The sequence below is a fragment of the Aquarana catesbeiana genome, linkage group LG01 (genome assembly GCF_042186555.1).
Source record: "Aquarana catesbeiana isolate 2022-GZ linkage group LG01, ASM4218655v1, whole genome shotgun sequence".
NCBI lineage: Eukaryota > Metazoa > Chordata > Amphibia > Anura > Ranidae > Aquarana > Aquarana catesbeiana.
In genome coordinates this window covers 324517141-324533047 of record NC_133324.1, presented here as the reverse complement: position 1 = coordinate 324533047, position 15907 = coordinate 324517141, and the positions used below count along the sequence as shown (strand labels likewise).

General features: G+C 45.1%; 1 protein-coding gene across 2 annotated transcripts in view; it reads right to left on the bottom strand.

Annotated features, from left to right (window-relative positions):
• The window catches only part of NF2 (NF2, moesin-ezrin-radixin like (MERLIN) tumor suppressor), a 156404-nt gene extending 149172 nt beyond the window's left edge, over positions 1–7232 (bottom strand). For both annotated transcript variants that reach the window (XM_073630703.1, XM_073630693.1), the window contains exons 1-2: positions 7079–7232; positions 3538–3840 (exon numbers count right to left, since the gene is read on the bottom strand). In XM_073630703.1, coding sequence (XP_073486804.1) covers positions 3538–3651 — 114 coding nt within the window. In that variant the 5' untranslated portion in view covers positions 3652–3840; positions 7079–7232. The remainder of the gene's footprint in view (positions 1–3537; positions 3841–7078) is intronic.
• Positions 7233–15907: the final 8675 nt, after the last annotated feature.

Sequence of the window (15907 nt, the reverse complement as noted above, 5' to 3'; positions counted from 1 at the left end):
TCGTAGGGAATAGCCTAATGTAAAATAGGATACCGGGATCATGGTTGTAGCCTTAACCATGATCCTGATATAACATTTTCAATACAACAACGTATATACAGTGCCTTGAAAAAGTATTCACACCCCTTGAAATTTTCCACATTTTGTCATGTTACAACCAAAAAAGGTAAATGTATTTATTGGCATTTTATGTGATAGGCACAAACTGGCAAATAATTATGAAGTGGAAGGAAAATGATGAATGGTTTTCAGATTTTTTTTTACAAATAAATATCTGAAAAGTGTGGCGTGCATTTGTATTCAGCCCCTTTACTCTGCTACCCCTAAGTAAAATCTAGTGGAACTAATTGCCTTCAGAAGTCACCAAATTAGTAAATAGAGTCCACCTGTGTGTAATTTAATCTCAGTATAAATACAGCTGTTCTGTGAAGCCCTCAGAGGAACCTTAGTGAACAAACAGCATGACGAAGGCCAAGGAAAACACCAAACAGGTCAAGGATAAAGTTGTGGAGAAGTTTAAAGCAGGGTTAGGTTATAAAAAAAAAAAAAAAAAAAAAAAAAAAAAAAATCCCAAGCTTTGAACATCTCACAGAGCACGGTTCAATTCATCATCCAAAAATGGAAAGAGTATGGCACAACTACAAACCTACCAAGACATGGCCGTCCAACTAAACTGACAGGCCGGGCCAGGAGAGCATTCATCAGAGAAGCAACCAAGAGGCCCATTGTAACTCTGGAGGAGCTGCAGAGATCCACAGCTCAGGTGGGAGAATCTGTCCACAGGACAACTATTAGTCGTGCACTCCACATATCTGGCCTTTATGGAACAGTGGCAAGAAGAAAGCCATTGTTGAAAGAAACCCATAAGAAGTCCCGTTTGCAGTTTGTGAGAAGCCATGTGGGGACACAGCAAACATGTGGAAGAAGGTGCTCTGGTCAGATGAGACCAAAATTTAACTTTTTGACTTAAAAGCAAAACACTGTGTGTGGTGGAAAACTAACACTGTACATCACTCTGAACACACCATGCCCACCGTGAAACATGGTGATGGCAGCATCATGTTGTGGGGATGCTTTTCTTCAGTAGGCAGAGGGAAGCTGGTCAGAGTATATGGGACGATGGATGGAACCAAATACAGGGCAATCTTAGAAGAAAACCTGTTAGATTCTGAAAAAGACTTGAGACTGGGGCCGAGGTTCACCTTGCAGCAGAAGCCTAAACATACAGCCAGAGCTACAATGGAATGATTTAGATCAAAGCATATTAACGGCCCAGTCAAAGTCCAGACCTAAATCCAATTGAGAATCTGTGGCAAGACTTGAAAATTGCTGTTCACAGACGCTCTCCATCCATCTGACAGAGCTTCAGCTATTTTGCAAAGAAGACTGGACAAATAAAATTCACTTTCTAGATGTGCAAAGCTAGTAGAGACATACCCAAAAAGACTTGCAGGTGCAATTGCAGCGAAAGGTGGTTCTACAAAGTATTGACTCAGGGGGCTGAATACAAATGCACCCCACACTTTTCAGATATTTATTAGTAAAAAAAAAAATTGAAAATTATAATTTTCCTTTCACAATTATGTGCCACTTTGTGTTGGTCTATCACACAAAATCCCAATAAAAAACATTTACAATTTCAAGGGGTATGAATACTTTTTCAAGGTACTGTATATGTACGGCGGTATTGAAGTGGTTAAAAGCCTTTACAGGTTGTCATTGTAGAGTTAATTGTAAATGATTGCCCTATAATTTTTATTCTCACTATGACATTCGCATCAATACCTTACATGTGTGATGTAATCACTGTTTACATACATGTGCGGGAACTACACTTATATGCATTTGTGTGTATGGGAGAGGGGGTGGGGACATTTACATTTTTTTTTTTTTATATTTCATTTACAGTCCCCCCCCCCCCATTTTACTTTATTGCCATCACAAATGGGGCTAAAAAGCATCCTATATGATAGCTTTGGGCAGGTGACAGGTACTCCTTACGGAGGTAATAGGTACTCTTTTAGACCATCAATGTCTCCTCTGCCCTCTAAAGCAGCTACAGATCATGCTTGATTTGCTGCCTCCCCGGTTAGAGCCAGAAGTGATGACTTCATTAGTCACAGAGGGGATGGGAGAACGGATGTTCAGTTCTCACTTTAGTTCTAGCATTTACTGGAATCAATCCCTTTTCCTCCTGCAGCAGCTGAAAGCCGGCTTCTACTCCTCCTCCTCCTCCTCTCATCAGCATTCAGCGGCTGCAGATGGAAAGGAGATCGGTTACAGTTAATGCCACCCCTGCCGCCCCTCCTGTCCAGGTTCCCCTTCTTTCTGCTGCCTGGATCCCCCTGTGTAATTAGTTGGTCCCTCCACAGCTCTGCCCGTTTCCCCCCTCTCCCTCTAGCTGCTGCAAGGATGTTTAAGAATGGAAAGCGGGGAGAGGGCTGGTAAATATGTCATATTTACCAGCATCTTCCTTTTCTGAATGAACCTGGTGAGTGATCGGTACCGATCATTTACTGTGGTCATTCAGAGCTAAAGCATTGTAAACTGGGTTTCCTACTATATCCACTTGACCTTCAAAGATTCGCCCCCCCTTCATGACCAGGCCATTTTTTGAGAAACAGTACCGCATTACTTTAACTAACAATTGCCCGGTCGTGCGACGCTGTACCCAAATAAATGTATGTCCTTTTGGGAAGGGGTTAACATCAGGGGCGATTAAAGGGTTAACTGTGTGCCTAGCCAGTGTTTTTCTAAACTGTGGATGGATCCTAGTTCCTGCTTTGCAAAGACAGAGGACCCCTGCCTTCCCTCCTGTCAGAATGGCAATCTGCCTTGTTCACATGGGCAGACCGCCATTCTCTCTGCAGGATGATCAGCAGGCACCAGCAGACATAGAGTCCACTGTTCCCGATGTGTGAAATCACAGCGGGAGCGAACGGTCGTGTCCGCTACCCGGAAGTGCAGGATCACGTATATATAGACACACAGGCAGGTCACTAAGTGGCTATTCTTCAGTTTGTGAATGAACAGGAAGCTCTGTACAGAGCTATTCCTGTTCATTCATTCTGTGCAGGGCAATTTTCAGAGCTATCGCAGAGACGCTGTAGCCGGCTTTTGGCTGTTGCATGGTATTGGAGGTAGTTAAGGTAGGCCAAGTTTATATTTTTACAATGACATTTGTTTTATTACGTTTTTCAAAATTTTCCTTACTATTTAGTTAGGCCTTGCTAGTTTTTTTTTTTTTTTTTTTTTTTTTTTTTTTTTTTAAAGGGTGCTGAACCCCAATGATCTTTGATCTCTTTCATGTAGTCCAGGTAGCTCTCCACCTCTCAAAGGTTGCCTATCCCTGGAGATGAAATTGGCAGGTTTTTCTTGTATTTGTTATATGCTTATCCCTGGCAACTAATCATTGTGTTACTATTACTTAGAGATGGGAAAAAGCTCTTTTGGCATAACTGATCAGCTGAATGCCAACAGATGTATATGCATTATAAACAAAGAACACCACGGTGAGCACTAGTAATGCATCATTACCTCACAGTTAAATTCCATCTCTGCATCCATAGTCATGATACGGACAGTGAATGTTTTGGGCTGTTTTCTCTTCAGGGATGAGAAGCTCATTCTTGAAGCAATAGCACCCGCCATATTTAGTAAGAGTTCCTGAGTTTTTATCCAGATGTAACAGTCTTCTTCAGGTATTTATATTAAAGAAGCCTCTTCATCCATGCTTTGTTTTGATGTACACATTGTGAATCAGGCAAGAAAGGGAGTCCTTTGTGGTCATTCCTCTGTGTAAAGCATGGTATTTGCATGTAGCGTGCCAATTATGGTAACCTGGAAGTACAGGGAAAGTGAAAAACACATAAGCAGAAAATAACCATTCCGTTTATAGATGTAGTCTTAAATCCCTAGATATGACAGAAACCACAGCTGGACATGTGCTTTCTCTCCATAGTTTTAACAATGATAGCCCTCCAGTGATAAAACTGCTCTCAGAACCTAAAGCTCCTACTAAGTCAAAGGGGTACCAAAGACGAAATGTCCTCTTTTACACTTGTGCGACCTAAAAGTCACACGATTTTGATGCGACTTGAAGCAATGCCTGTGTAATCTTAAGGTCTATGCTAGAATGAGTGGGTTTCTTTTGAGCTTGCCGAGAGGAATATCAAAATGCGTAAGTTATTTTAGAGGCCCAGACATCGCAAAGTGCTAAATTTCGGCTCTATTTTTGCCTTAGGGCAAGCTTTTTCAACCAGTGTTCAGTGCTTCCCTAGGGTTACTCCACAGGTTTATAAACAAGGCCGAGGATAAATCCAAGGAGAAGATCCAAGCCTACGTACCGACCAACCCACGGACAACCGAATCAACCTGTCTAATAGTATGCATTAAAACAGGGGTTTAGTCTGCACATGTTTGCAAATACATGCGTAAGCTCCAGAGGTTGCTAGACCTTCCTTGAGCAGTAGAGGATTGATCTCCTGCCTAATTATGTCTGTAGAGTTCTGGCACCAATGCCACTCCAGCCCTACCCCAGCAGAGAAAGGGATTTGCACAGGAGTCCTGTGCATCTTTTGGTCCTTGTCAGGTCTAAATTCAGCCAAAAGTTCGGGCTGAAATCGGACCAGAAACAGTGAACGAGGACACACTGGACTCCTGCTGTGAGCCACTGCGTGCTCATATGTGAACCCAGCCATGAAGCGGAGTTCCCACTGTTAACTTTTTTTTTTTAGGATTAATATGTTTTGATTTTAACGATTATTTATAGCACTCACTTTTCTGTGCTCAATCTCTGCTCGATTGCCGATTTCAAAGAGGAATATATCTTATATTCCTCTTTGCTGGGAGTTTCCACAGTGCTTGTGAGCATGTGAAGCCCACAAGCACTATCTTCCGGGCTCTGGTGCAGCTGAGCGACCAGCATGCACTGCCCGTTCTTGTGCATGTGCCATATGTACGGTGCAGTGCCGTACGCTTCTGACATTGCCATCACAACGGGTGTCGGAAGTGCCTGCCCCCGTTGTGATGGCAACAAAGCCCTCGGTGCTCCCCGATGACTCCTGGGAGATGATAACAAGCATCTCCCAGGAGCACTAGCGAGCACGGGCGCCGAGGGAGATGACAGCAGGCGCCAGGGAGAAGTTAGAGGCAGATTACGAGGGACCCCCTAGCAACAGTCATGAAAAAGGGAGTAAAAAAAATAATTTTTTTCCCCAAATGTTATTAATGCAGCTGAATAATGAAAAAATAATTTTAGGAGTGGAACTACACTTTAAGGATCAATAAGGATGCCTAGGAGGTGCTTGGGTAATGAAAACTATACTCTATAGATGTGAATTTTCACATGTAGTTTTCTATGTAAACAAGCTCTGCTGATCTACATTTTTCCTTTGTAATCTCAGTATGAATTCCCCGGACTTTTGACAGGTAGAATAATGTTGTCATCAGGTCAGAACTAAATGTGGCATCCCTAAAAGTAAAACTGTAGACCAGATTGGCAACACAGTGGCTTAGTGGTTAGCGCTTTTGCCTTGCAGCACTAGGGTCCTTGGATCAAATCCCAGACAGGATGCTATCTGCATGGAGTTTGCATGTACTCTCTGTGCGGCTTTCCGCCTACAGTCCAAAGACATGCTGCCAGGTTAATTGGCTCCTGTCCAGATGTGCCCCTAGTATATTATGCATGAATGTAAGTTATGCCTAGGGTTGCCACCTCATCCCTTTAAACCGGAACACATAAGATAAGGCACCGAGTTTAATTACCACCATAATCAGCATCACAATCAGTAATTAATATGTGTTTGGGTTTAAAGGGATGAGGTGGCAACCATAGTCATGCCCGGTAAACACGATGAGATTATCAGACGAATGATTGTGCGTTTTTTTGGGGGGTTTTTTTGCATGCTAATCTCAGATCGAATCTGATGTGTTTACGAAATTCATGAAAGTTTGCATACGACAGAATAAAAATTCAGAAGTGATGTCATGTATTGTAATGCATTTGTACTGCATTTTCAAACAGCAGCTGTACTGATTAAAATGAAAATCGTACGATTTGGCATCTTCCAAAAAAAAAAAAAAATAAAATGTTGTGCATGTCCGATCAAATAATAAATCGGATGAACTGTCCTAATCGGCTCTCAAAAGTGCTCTACTAAGGATGAGCTCCGGCGTGTTCGCATGCTGAACGTGCCGAGCCCGCCAGGAAGTTGGCGCAGCGCTAATCACAATCAGTGAGACATTTCCCGGTGTGTGCGGCTGCAGAGATCGGGAACTGTCTCACTGCCTGTGATTAGCGCTGCATCGTGCCGACTTCCTGGTGGGCTGGGCATGTTCAGCATGCGAACACGCCGGAGCTCATCCTTACTCTCTACTAACGATCCGATTATCGTACGATCGCTCCAAAAAAAAAAAAAAAAAAAAAATCGGTATTTTTCGTACAAATTTTCTGATCGTGTGTACCGGGCATTAGGGATCTACACACATACCGAAAATTCAGCCAGTTCAGTGGCAGTGGCCTTTCAGAAAACAATAGTGGGAGAGATCCATGCATCAACATCTGTCCAAAATAACTGTATATGTATAGCCAGCTTTAGATTGTAAACTCCTTGAAAGCAGGGACTGATGAGATTGTACAGTAAACTGTCAGCATGGAATACATTGATGTGCATTTATAGTCAGAGTTCTACATACATTGCCCCCTTCTATAGAGGAAACAATCACAGTGATAGAAGGTGGCATCTATCCACATAAAAGAAAACTCTCAGATCAGACCAGAGCCACCATGACACACACAGAACAAAGACCTTACAGCACTCCTAGATCAGAATCAGGATTACATCCATGTGTGCCACCCCCACCCCCCACTCAGACATCTGCATCCGAACAATCACAGGCAACCCTTACAGTCAGAGCTCCATAATACAGCCAATCAGGATCAGGGATCTCTAAGATTTACAAAGAGCCCATCACACTTCCCCCAGGTTAACCAAAACTTATGGAGCAGTGATATGCGCATGGCACGGCCCGCACTATACAGCCGGGGGAAGGGATAAGCAGCAGGCTGACTACTCACATCTCCGGCTTCCACAAGCAGAACTTGCGCTTCCCTACAATCTGTAACGGTGTTTACCGGAAGCTGGAGGATCCACCAGCCTCACCAACCACTTCCCTGCTGCAACAGCCCCGCCCAATCTCCTACTACCAGCCAATGGAGCCGCCGGCAGGAACGTACCAATAGCAGGCTGCTTGTTGTGAGCGTCCCCCGGGCTTTCTTAGGGAGAGGCGCTGGGATTGGCTGCTCTCAGTTGATGGGAAGTTCGGCTCTTTTATATGAATCGGCTCATTTCGAACTACTCATTAAAACGAACCAATTCATGAAATCGATTGTTCGGTACATGCTGAGTCTGCTGACAAGCAATTGAACCGAAATCCTTGGATCGGACTCAACCTTGTTAAATGATCACAGAAGGTTTGCAGATAATTGTTAAGTTACTAAAAGAAAAGTGATAAAGACACACGCAGGGCCGGTGTTCTGCCGAGAAAGTTCCGCTCGGCGGCTAAGTTCCCCCCTCTACTGCGCAGTAGGATCCGGCGGAAATAGCCGAAGCGGAATAGCTGAAAAACAGCTGTACACGGCGCCTGTAAGAGGGCCCCTCGCGGGCTCGCTTCGCTCGCCACGCTTCGGGCACGACCTCGCTTCGTTTGGCTCTTTTAGATTCCCCCTCTAGGTCCACTTGGATGGTGGGGAAGGAACCTGGACCCAGAGCGCAGGCGCCCTGTAAAGCTGATTGAAGCATTTGAGCTTCGGCTATCTCCGGCGGCTGACAGTAGTCCGTCCTGCGCAGTACAGGGGGGAACTTATCCGCCGAGGGAACATTCTCGGCAAGACACCGGTGCTACCACTAGGCAGCTGTCTAGGGCGCACTGCTGCCTAGGGCACTCGGCCACTGGTGTTCATATTCTCTTCTCTCTGCAGCAAGCAACTAAGTCTCAGCATCAGCAGGCAGCCTCTCTGTTCACACATAGTGTCAGAGGCACAGCAGCGGCAGAGGACTGTGTCTGTGTCCCAACTCCCGAATGAATGGAAACAAGCAAACATTCATTGATGGGTACTGGTAGGCTTTGTGGGTGCTAGTAGGCTGCATTAATGGGTGCTGGGGAGGCTGCATTTAATGGGTGCTGGGGAGGCTGCATTTGATAGGAGCTGGGGAGGCTGTATTGATGGGCGCTGGTGAGGCTGTATTGATGGGCGCTGGTGAGGCTGTATTGATGGGCGCTGGTGAGGCTGTATTTGGTGGGCGCTGGTGAGGCTGTATTGATGGGCGCTAGTAGGCTGCATTAATGGGTGCTGGTGAGGCTGCATTTGATGGGCGCTGGTAGGCTGCATTGATGGGCGCTAGTAGGCTGCATTGATGGGCGCTAGTAGGCTGCATGAATGGGCGCTGGTGAGGCTGCATTTGATGGGCACTGGTAGGTTGCATTGATGGGTGCTAGTAGGCTGCATGAATGGGCGCTGGTGAGGCTGGATTTGATGGGCGCTGGTAGGCTGCATTAATGGGCGCTGGTGAGGCTGCATTTGATGGACGCTGGTGTGGCTGCAATTGATGGACGCTGGTGAGACTGCATTGATGGGCACTGGTGAGGCTGCATTTGATGGGCACTGGTAGGCTGCATTGATGGGCACTAGTAGGCTGTATGAATGTGCGCTGGTGAGGCTGAATTTGATGGGCGCTGGTAGGCTGCATTAATGGGCACTGGTGAGGCTGCCTTTGATGGACGCTGGTGAGGCTGCATTTGATGGACGCTGGTGAGGCTGCATTGATGGGCGCTGGTGAGGCTGCATTTGATGGGCACTGGTAGGCTGCATTGATGGGCGCTAGTAGGCTGCATGAATGTGCGTTGGTGAGGCTGCATTTGATGGGCGCTGGTAGGCTGCATTAATGGGCGCTGGTGAGGTTGCATTTGATGGGCGCTGGTAGGCTGCATTTGATGGGCGCTGGTGAGGCTGTATTTGATGGGCGCTGGTAGGCTGTATTGATGGGCGCTGGTGAGCCTGCATTAGATGGGCGCTGGTGAGGCTGCATTGATGAGCGCTGGTGAGGCTGCATTAGATGGGCGCTGGTAGGCTGCATTGATGGGCGCTGGTGAGGCCATATTGATGGGCGCTGGTGAGGCTGCATTTGATGGGCGCTGGTGAGGCTGCATTTGATGGGCGCTGGTGAGGCTGTATTGATGGGCGCTGGTAGGCTGTATTGATGGGCGCTGGTGAGGCTGCATGAATGTGCGTAGATGAGGCTGCATTTAATGGGCGCTGGTAGGCTGCATTAATGGGCGCTGGTGAGGCTGCATTTGATGGGCGCTGGTGAGGCTGCATTAGATGGGCGCTGGTAGGCTGCACTGATGGGCGCTGGTGAGGCTATATTGATGGGCGCTGGTGAGGGTGCATTGATGGGCGCTGGTGAGGCTGCATTTGATGGGCGCTGGTAGGCTATATTGATGGGCGCTGGTAGGCTGTATTGATGGGCGCTGGTGAGGCTGCATTGATGGGCGCTGGTGAGGCTGCATTTGATGGGCGCTGGTGAGGCTGCATTAGATGGGCGCTGGTGAGGCTGCATTGATGGGCGCTGGTGAGGCTGCATTGATGGGTGCTGGTGAGGCTGCATTTGATGGGCGCTGGTGAGGCTGTATTGATGGGCGCTGGTGAGGCTGCATTTGATGGGCGCTGGTGAGGCTGTATTGATGGGTGCTGGTGAGGCTGCATTTGATGGGCGCTGGTGAGGCTGCATTTGATGGACGCTTCATTAAAAAGGTGGGGTATACATGGGCAGAGAAAAGGGGGTGGAGTCGGGGGGGGGGTGGCAAAATGAGGTTTCACCTAGGGTGTTAAAAATCCTTGCACCAGCCCTGGTCACATGTTAGGTGTCGCCACAAACAGAGTGAGAGCAATAATTCTAGAAACATAATTCATGGTGGATTTTAAACTGATGTCCTGTACAGGCTTTCATATCTTTACCTATGGAGTATTTAACCCTTTCCTTCCCTTTTTAACACCTTTGATCAGTATGATCAGTTATAATCAATCAGTTCATAGGGTTCTGTGTTATAACTAACAAAAGGTTTCCCATAATGGCTTCTTTACTGTTTAATAAAAAAAAAAAAAAAAAAAAAAACTGCACAAGTTGCATGACAAGTCGTACCCCATGATTTCCAATGAGTACCGTTCATATCTGTGTGACTTTAAAAGTATCGCTGCACTACTTTGGTCCCACTTTGAGGCGACTTGAGGACCATAGACCTTAGGATTACACAGGCATTACCTCAAGTCATGTGACTTTCAGGTTGCAGAAGTGTGAAAGGGGCCTTAAAGAATTAATCTTTGACTGAGGATCTCCTCTCATCCAGACTGAGTACTCGCTTTATTGCCAGTTCACATCATAGAAACGCAGTCTGCATGCGTTCCGGATGCTTTTCTGCATGCACTTTTTTATGCGTTTTTGATGTGTTTTTTATGCATTCCAGTGCTTTTTTTCTCCCTCTTTTTTTCTTCACCTTAAAGAGGAACTGCAGCCTGCTTACATAATGTGTAATAAAAACATCTTTGCCATTCTGAAGCTTCCCTCCAACCACTTTGCATATTATTTTATATATATTGTGATTCTGTACTTGCCAAAGATGCTGCAGAAACCTCCCTCCACTGAGTCTGGCTGCAGCCATTTTAACTGTGGGCAGCTGAAGTTGCTGCCTGTTCACTTCCTGGATTTACAGAGACATGCAGAGGCACACCTCCAGCTCTGCAGCTCTCATTGGCCCTCTTATGACTCATCCTCCCTCCCTTCCTGGCAAACTCTCAGAAGAGAGAGAATTGTGCATTATGTCATAGGCCTAGGCTTTTTATCAGACAAGAAATAGGAAGTGGGCTGTATAACGTATTTAAGGGCAGAAAAAAAATGTTTTACTATCCAAAGCTAAAACAACAAGGGCAAAGGATTTAATAGAGGGAAAGATGAAAAAAATGACTGAAGGTCTGCTTTAAATAAGGACATGTGTGTTCCAGTGTGTTTTTGGTGTGTTTGGGTTTATTCCGGTGCATTTTTTTAGTTTTACCGCGTTCAGTGCAGACTTCTACTTTTTTTTACTGGAATGCACTGAAACTGACCACACTGGTGTGAAAAATGCCATTGGAAACCATATAACCAATTATCGCTGCGTTTTTGATGCAGAAAAAAAACACACGGGACTGCATGTGGTGTGAACTGGCCCTAAGGCTGTCTGTGCCTTATCACTGCTGCTACCTGATCATTGATTTAGTCCCAGGGCCATAGTTTGGAGACCCAGTGTATTGATCTACTGGTGGTGACTCATGATTCTTTGATTGGTTGAGTGTACTGTGTTCTAACTGAGACTCATATGATTGTTTGACTCAGTAACTGTTCTGGAGACTCATATGATTCTCAAGGCCCGTACACACGATATGAAAATCGGAAGTAAAATTCAGTCTGATGAACAATCTGCCGTTTTTCGGATCGTTAGTACGGTACTTTTGACAGCTGATTACAGACAAAAGTTGGATGTGCAGACTACTATTTCAATAGTACGGTTTTTGTACAAAAAAAATCGTAAGAGCAAGACTACGCATGCTCGGAAACGAAAGAATACACACAAAACTATTCAACACATTACGTCATTTCTGACGTTGTATTCTGTCGTACGAAAATTAGCTAGCATGCCACAAAAAACGGACGAACGGTCGTCCGAAAATCTGATCGTGTGTGCGAGGTTTAAGACTCGGTGGAATGATGTACTCTTGACTCAGAACTGTTGTAAGTTTGTATCCAGTTGTTGATTGTCAGTGTGCTGTCAGCCGGCTGATTGGTTGCAGGGAGGGGCGGAGCTCTCACGCTAGGATCATTCCACCAGATCTGTCTCCTATTGAGTCCATAGTGAACTTCTATATTGAGAGGGCAGGGACAGTTTTCCCTTAGCACCACATCCCTATTAAGAAGATACAAAGGTAAAGGGATTGGGGGTAAACTTGCCCCGGGGACTTTAAAGGTGCTTTACAGTATCAAGTAAATACAAATAAAATAATATATGCAAAATCTAAACTATGTAAAATGAATCTTTTATTCAAAAATTTATTTTTACAAAAATATCATCAAAAGGTTAAAAACAAACAATCTATCAATCAGAATCAATCAATTAAGGCAGGAGATTTTGACAAAACCACTTAATGAATACCACTCAACATGTTTCGCTCAATTCGTGAGCTTCATCAGGAGTTTTTGGTTCATATGTGGCATACCAGCCAGTCAAAAATTGAAGAGAAGTAACGTATAGATTGTAGAAAAAGAAAACCCAGTGGTTCACATTCAAGGGTAATTCAATATGTCTCACCCACCTAGGACCTCCCGAACGTTATGGCCAACAGAGGGGCTATATGTGGGATACATTAACCAAAGGCTTTTTATTGGTTGAATCAAAGAGTAGTGTTAAAGGCTAATAAAGCCTTGTATACAAAATTGAAAACAGAGCACAGCTGCTCCAAAGTCTCCAATAAGTGACACTTCAGCAAAACGCCCTTGTATGTCAAAACGGATGGTCCATAATCAAACAGCCCCAGTGTGCTGAATGATGGAGTGGATGCACAAGGAAGGGGAGAAAGGCATACACCTCCCCTTGGAGCCAACAGAGCCACTGTCAACATGTTGAGTGGTATTCATTAAGTGGTTTTGTCAAAATCTCCTGTCTTAATTGATTGATTCTGATTGATAGATTGGTTGTTTTTAAACTTTTGATGATATTTTTGTAAAAATAAATTTTTGAATAAAAGATTCATTTTACATAGTTTAGATTTTGCATACATTATTTTATTTGTATTTACTTGATACTTTAAAGCACCTTTAAAGTCCCCGGGGCAAGTTTACCCCAATCCCTTTACCTTTGTATCCATAGTGAACTGTTTCATATCAATCAGTTCAGTCAGAGGAATCGATTCATCCAGTTCACTGAAAATAATCGATTCAAAAGAATGATTCGTTCATGAGCTGGACATCACTGCGTGGCTAGCAGCGCGCTTTGTAAAGCAAACCTAAACCTAAGAGCCCTTTCATACTGAGCTGCCCCGGGCATCAGCGGTAAAGCGGCACTATATTTAGCGCCACTTTACCGTCGTTTTAGTAGCGCTATTTGGCCGGTAGCGGGGCGGTTTTAACCCCCCACTAATGGCCGAAAAGGGGTTAAATCCGACCGCAAAACACCGTTGCAGTGGTGCTTTGCCGGCATAGCAGCGATGCCCCATTGTTTTCAATGGGGAGGAGCGGTGGAGAAGCGGTGTGTTCACATGGGAGGGGCGGGATCTGGGGGCCCCCTTGTTAAAGGGGGCTGCCAGATTCCGATAAGCCCCCTGCCCGCAAACCCCGACAACCACCGGGCAAGGGTTGTCGGGAAGAGGCCCTTGTCCCCATCAACATGGGGGCAAGGTGCTTTGGGGTGCCCCCCTGCCCCAAAGCACCCATCCCCCCATGTTGAGGGCATGCAGCCTGGTATGGTTTAGGAGGGGGGGACGCTCGCTTGTCCCCTCCCTTTCCTGACCTGCCGAGCTGCATGCTCGGATAAGGGTCTTGGATGGATTTTGGGGGGACTCCCATGCCAATTTTTTTTTAATTTTGGCATGGGGGTCCCCTCCAAATCCATACTAGACCCAAGGGCCTGTTATGGATCTGGGAAGGGACCCCACGCCGTTTTTTTCTCTTGATTTTTTTTTAGCCGGCAATTCTTTTTTTTTTTTTTTACATTGAGGAGGAAGCCTGCTGACAACTGATGACTCATCGGTTGTTAAGGACGCGGCGGCCGGTTTCCCGGCCCCTCCTTAGCAACTGGCTATTTACAGAGTAAAAAAAAGACGCAAATCGCGGTAAAAACGCATGTCCAAAAACGCGGCAAGCACCGCAAAAAGCACTGCAGAAACGCTCAAAAGCAACATGCATAGATGTGAATCGAGCCTAAGTCGCTGATCGCCGCCACATCTACTGATTGGTAAGCTGCAATATATTACATTTTTGGTTTTGAGTTTAAAACTACGTAAGAACCAGCCGCCGTCGCTGTATGTCGCTACTTTGACATTAAATACCGTTGTTATGGCAGCAGTTAGCTACCATAACCCCTGTATTTAAAAAGGGCGGACTGGCCTCATTAAGATAAAAGTGGTCTCAGCGGCGGATCACTTTTGTGATCTCGCCGCAAGATCACTTTTATCGTGGGCGGGAGAGGGGCCCCTCCCTCCCGTCACGCTCCGGTCGTCTCCGCCGCTTGCCGGAGCTGTCGCTAGGGGTTGAGACGATCGTGTCCGCTGCACTCACTGCCTGGATGCCGAGTTAGGAAAATATGGTCCCCGCTCGGCTCCATAGCATTGGAGGGCGGAAGCGACGTTACGAAATTACATTTCATTTTTTTTTTTAATTGCACTTTAGTGTAAATATGAGATCTGAGGTCTTTTTGACCCCAGATCTCATATTTAAGAGGACCTGTCATGCTTTTTTCTTTTACAAGGGATGTTTACATTCCTTGTAATAGGAATAAAAGTGATCCCAATTTTTTTTTTTAAAGGACAGTGTTAAAAAAAAAAGTAAAATAAATAATAATAAAAAAAAATTTAAAGCGTCCCGTCTCGCCGAGATCTCGTACGCAGAAGTGAACACATACTTAAGTCGCGCCTGCATATGAAAACGGTGTTCAAACCACACATGTGAGGTATCGCTGTGATCGTTATGCCGCGTACACACGGTCGGACTTTTCGTCTACAAAAGTCCGACAGCCTGTCCGACAGACTTCCGGCGGACTTTCGGCGGACTTGCAGCAGACTTTCTAACGAACGGACTTGCCTACACACGACCACACAAAAGTCCGACGGATTCGTACGTGATGACGTACACCGGACTAAAATAAGGAAGTTCATAGCCAGTAGCCAATAGCTGCCCTAGCATGGGTTTTTGTCCGTCGGACTAGCACACAGACGAGCGGATTTTGGGTCCGTCGTAGTTACGACGTAAAGATTTGAAGCATGTTTCAAATCTAAAGTCCGTCGGATTTGAGGCTGAAAAAGTCTGCTGAAAGTCCGGAGAAGCCCACACACGAACGGATTACCAGCCAGCTTTAGTCCGTCGGCGTCCGTTGGACTTTTGTAGACGAAAAGTCCGACCGTGTGTACGCGGCATTAGAGCAAGAGCAATAATTCTAGCCCTAGACCTCCTCCGTAACTCTAAACATGTAACCTGCAGAAATTTTTATAGTCACCTATGGAAATTTTTAAGGGTAAAGTTTGTCGCCATTCCACCAGCGGGCGCAATTTTGAAGCGCGACATGTTGGGTATCAATTTACTCGGCGTAACATTATCTTTCACAATTTAAAAAAAAAATTCGGCAAACTTTACTGTTGTCTTATTTTTCAAGTCAAAAAAGTGTATTTTTTCCCAAAAAATTGCCCTTGTAAGACAGCTGCGCAAATACGGTGTGACATAAAGTATTGCAACGACTGCCATTTTATTCTCTAGGGTGTCTGAAAAAATATATATAATGTTTGGGGGTTCCAAGTAATTTTCTAGCAGAAAAAATATTTTAATTAGTAAACACAGAGTCTGAAAAATATGTCTGGTCCTTAAGTGGTTAATATCACTTTAAATTGGTCCAAGTAAAAATGGCCATGCCTGGAATTCAGTTTTGATAAACTGCAAGTGACCAGTTCTTAGATATAGAGGCTGTATTAGTTTTCTTTTCTGGGGGGCTTTTTTTCCCTTTGTTTTCACCTGATCTGGCCAGTAAGTCTGTTTTTTTATATTCCTATTATTTTTATTAAAAATTAATTTTTGACAAATAATGAGTTTCTTAATAGAACAGGTAGAAATTC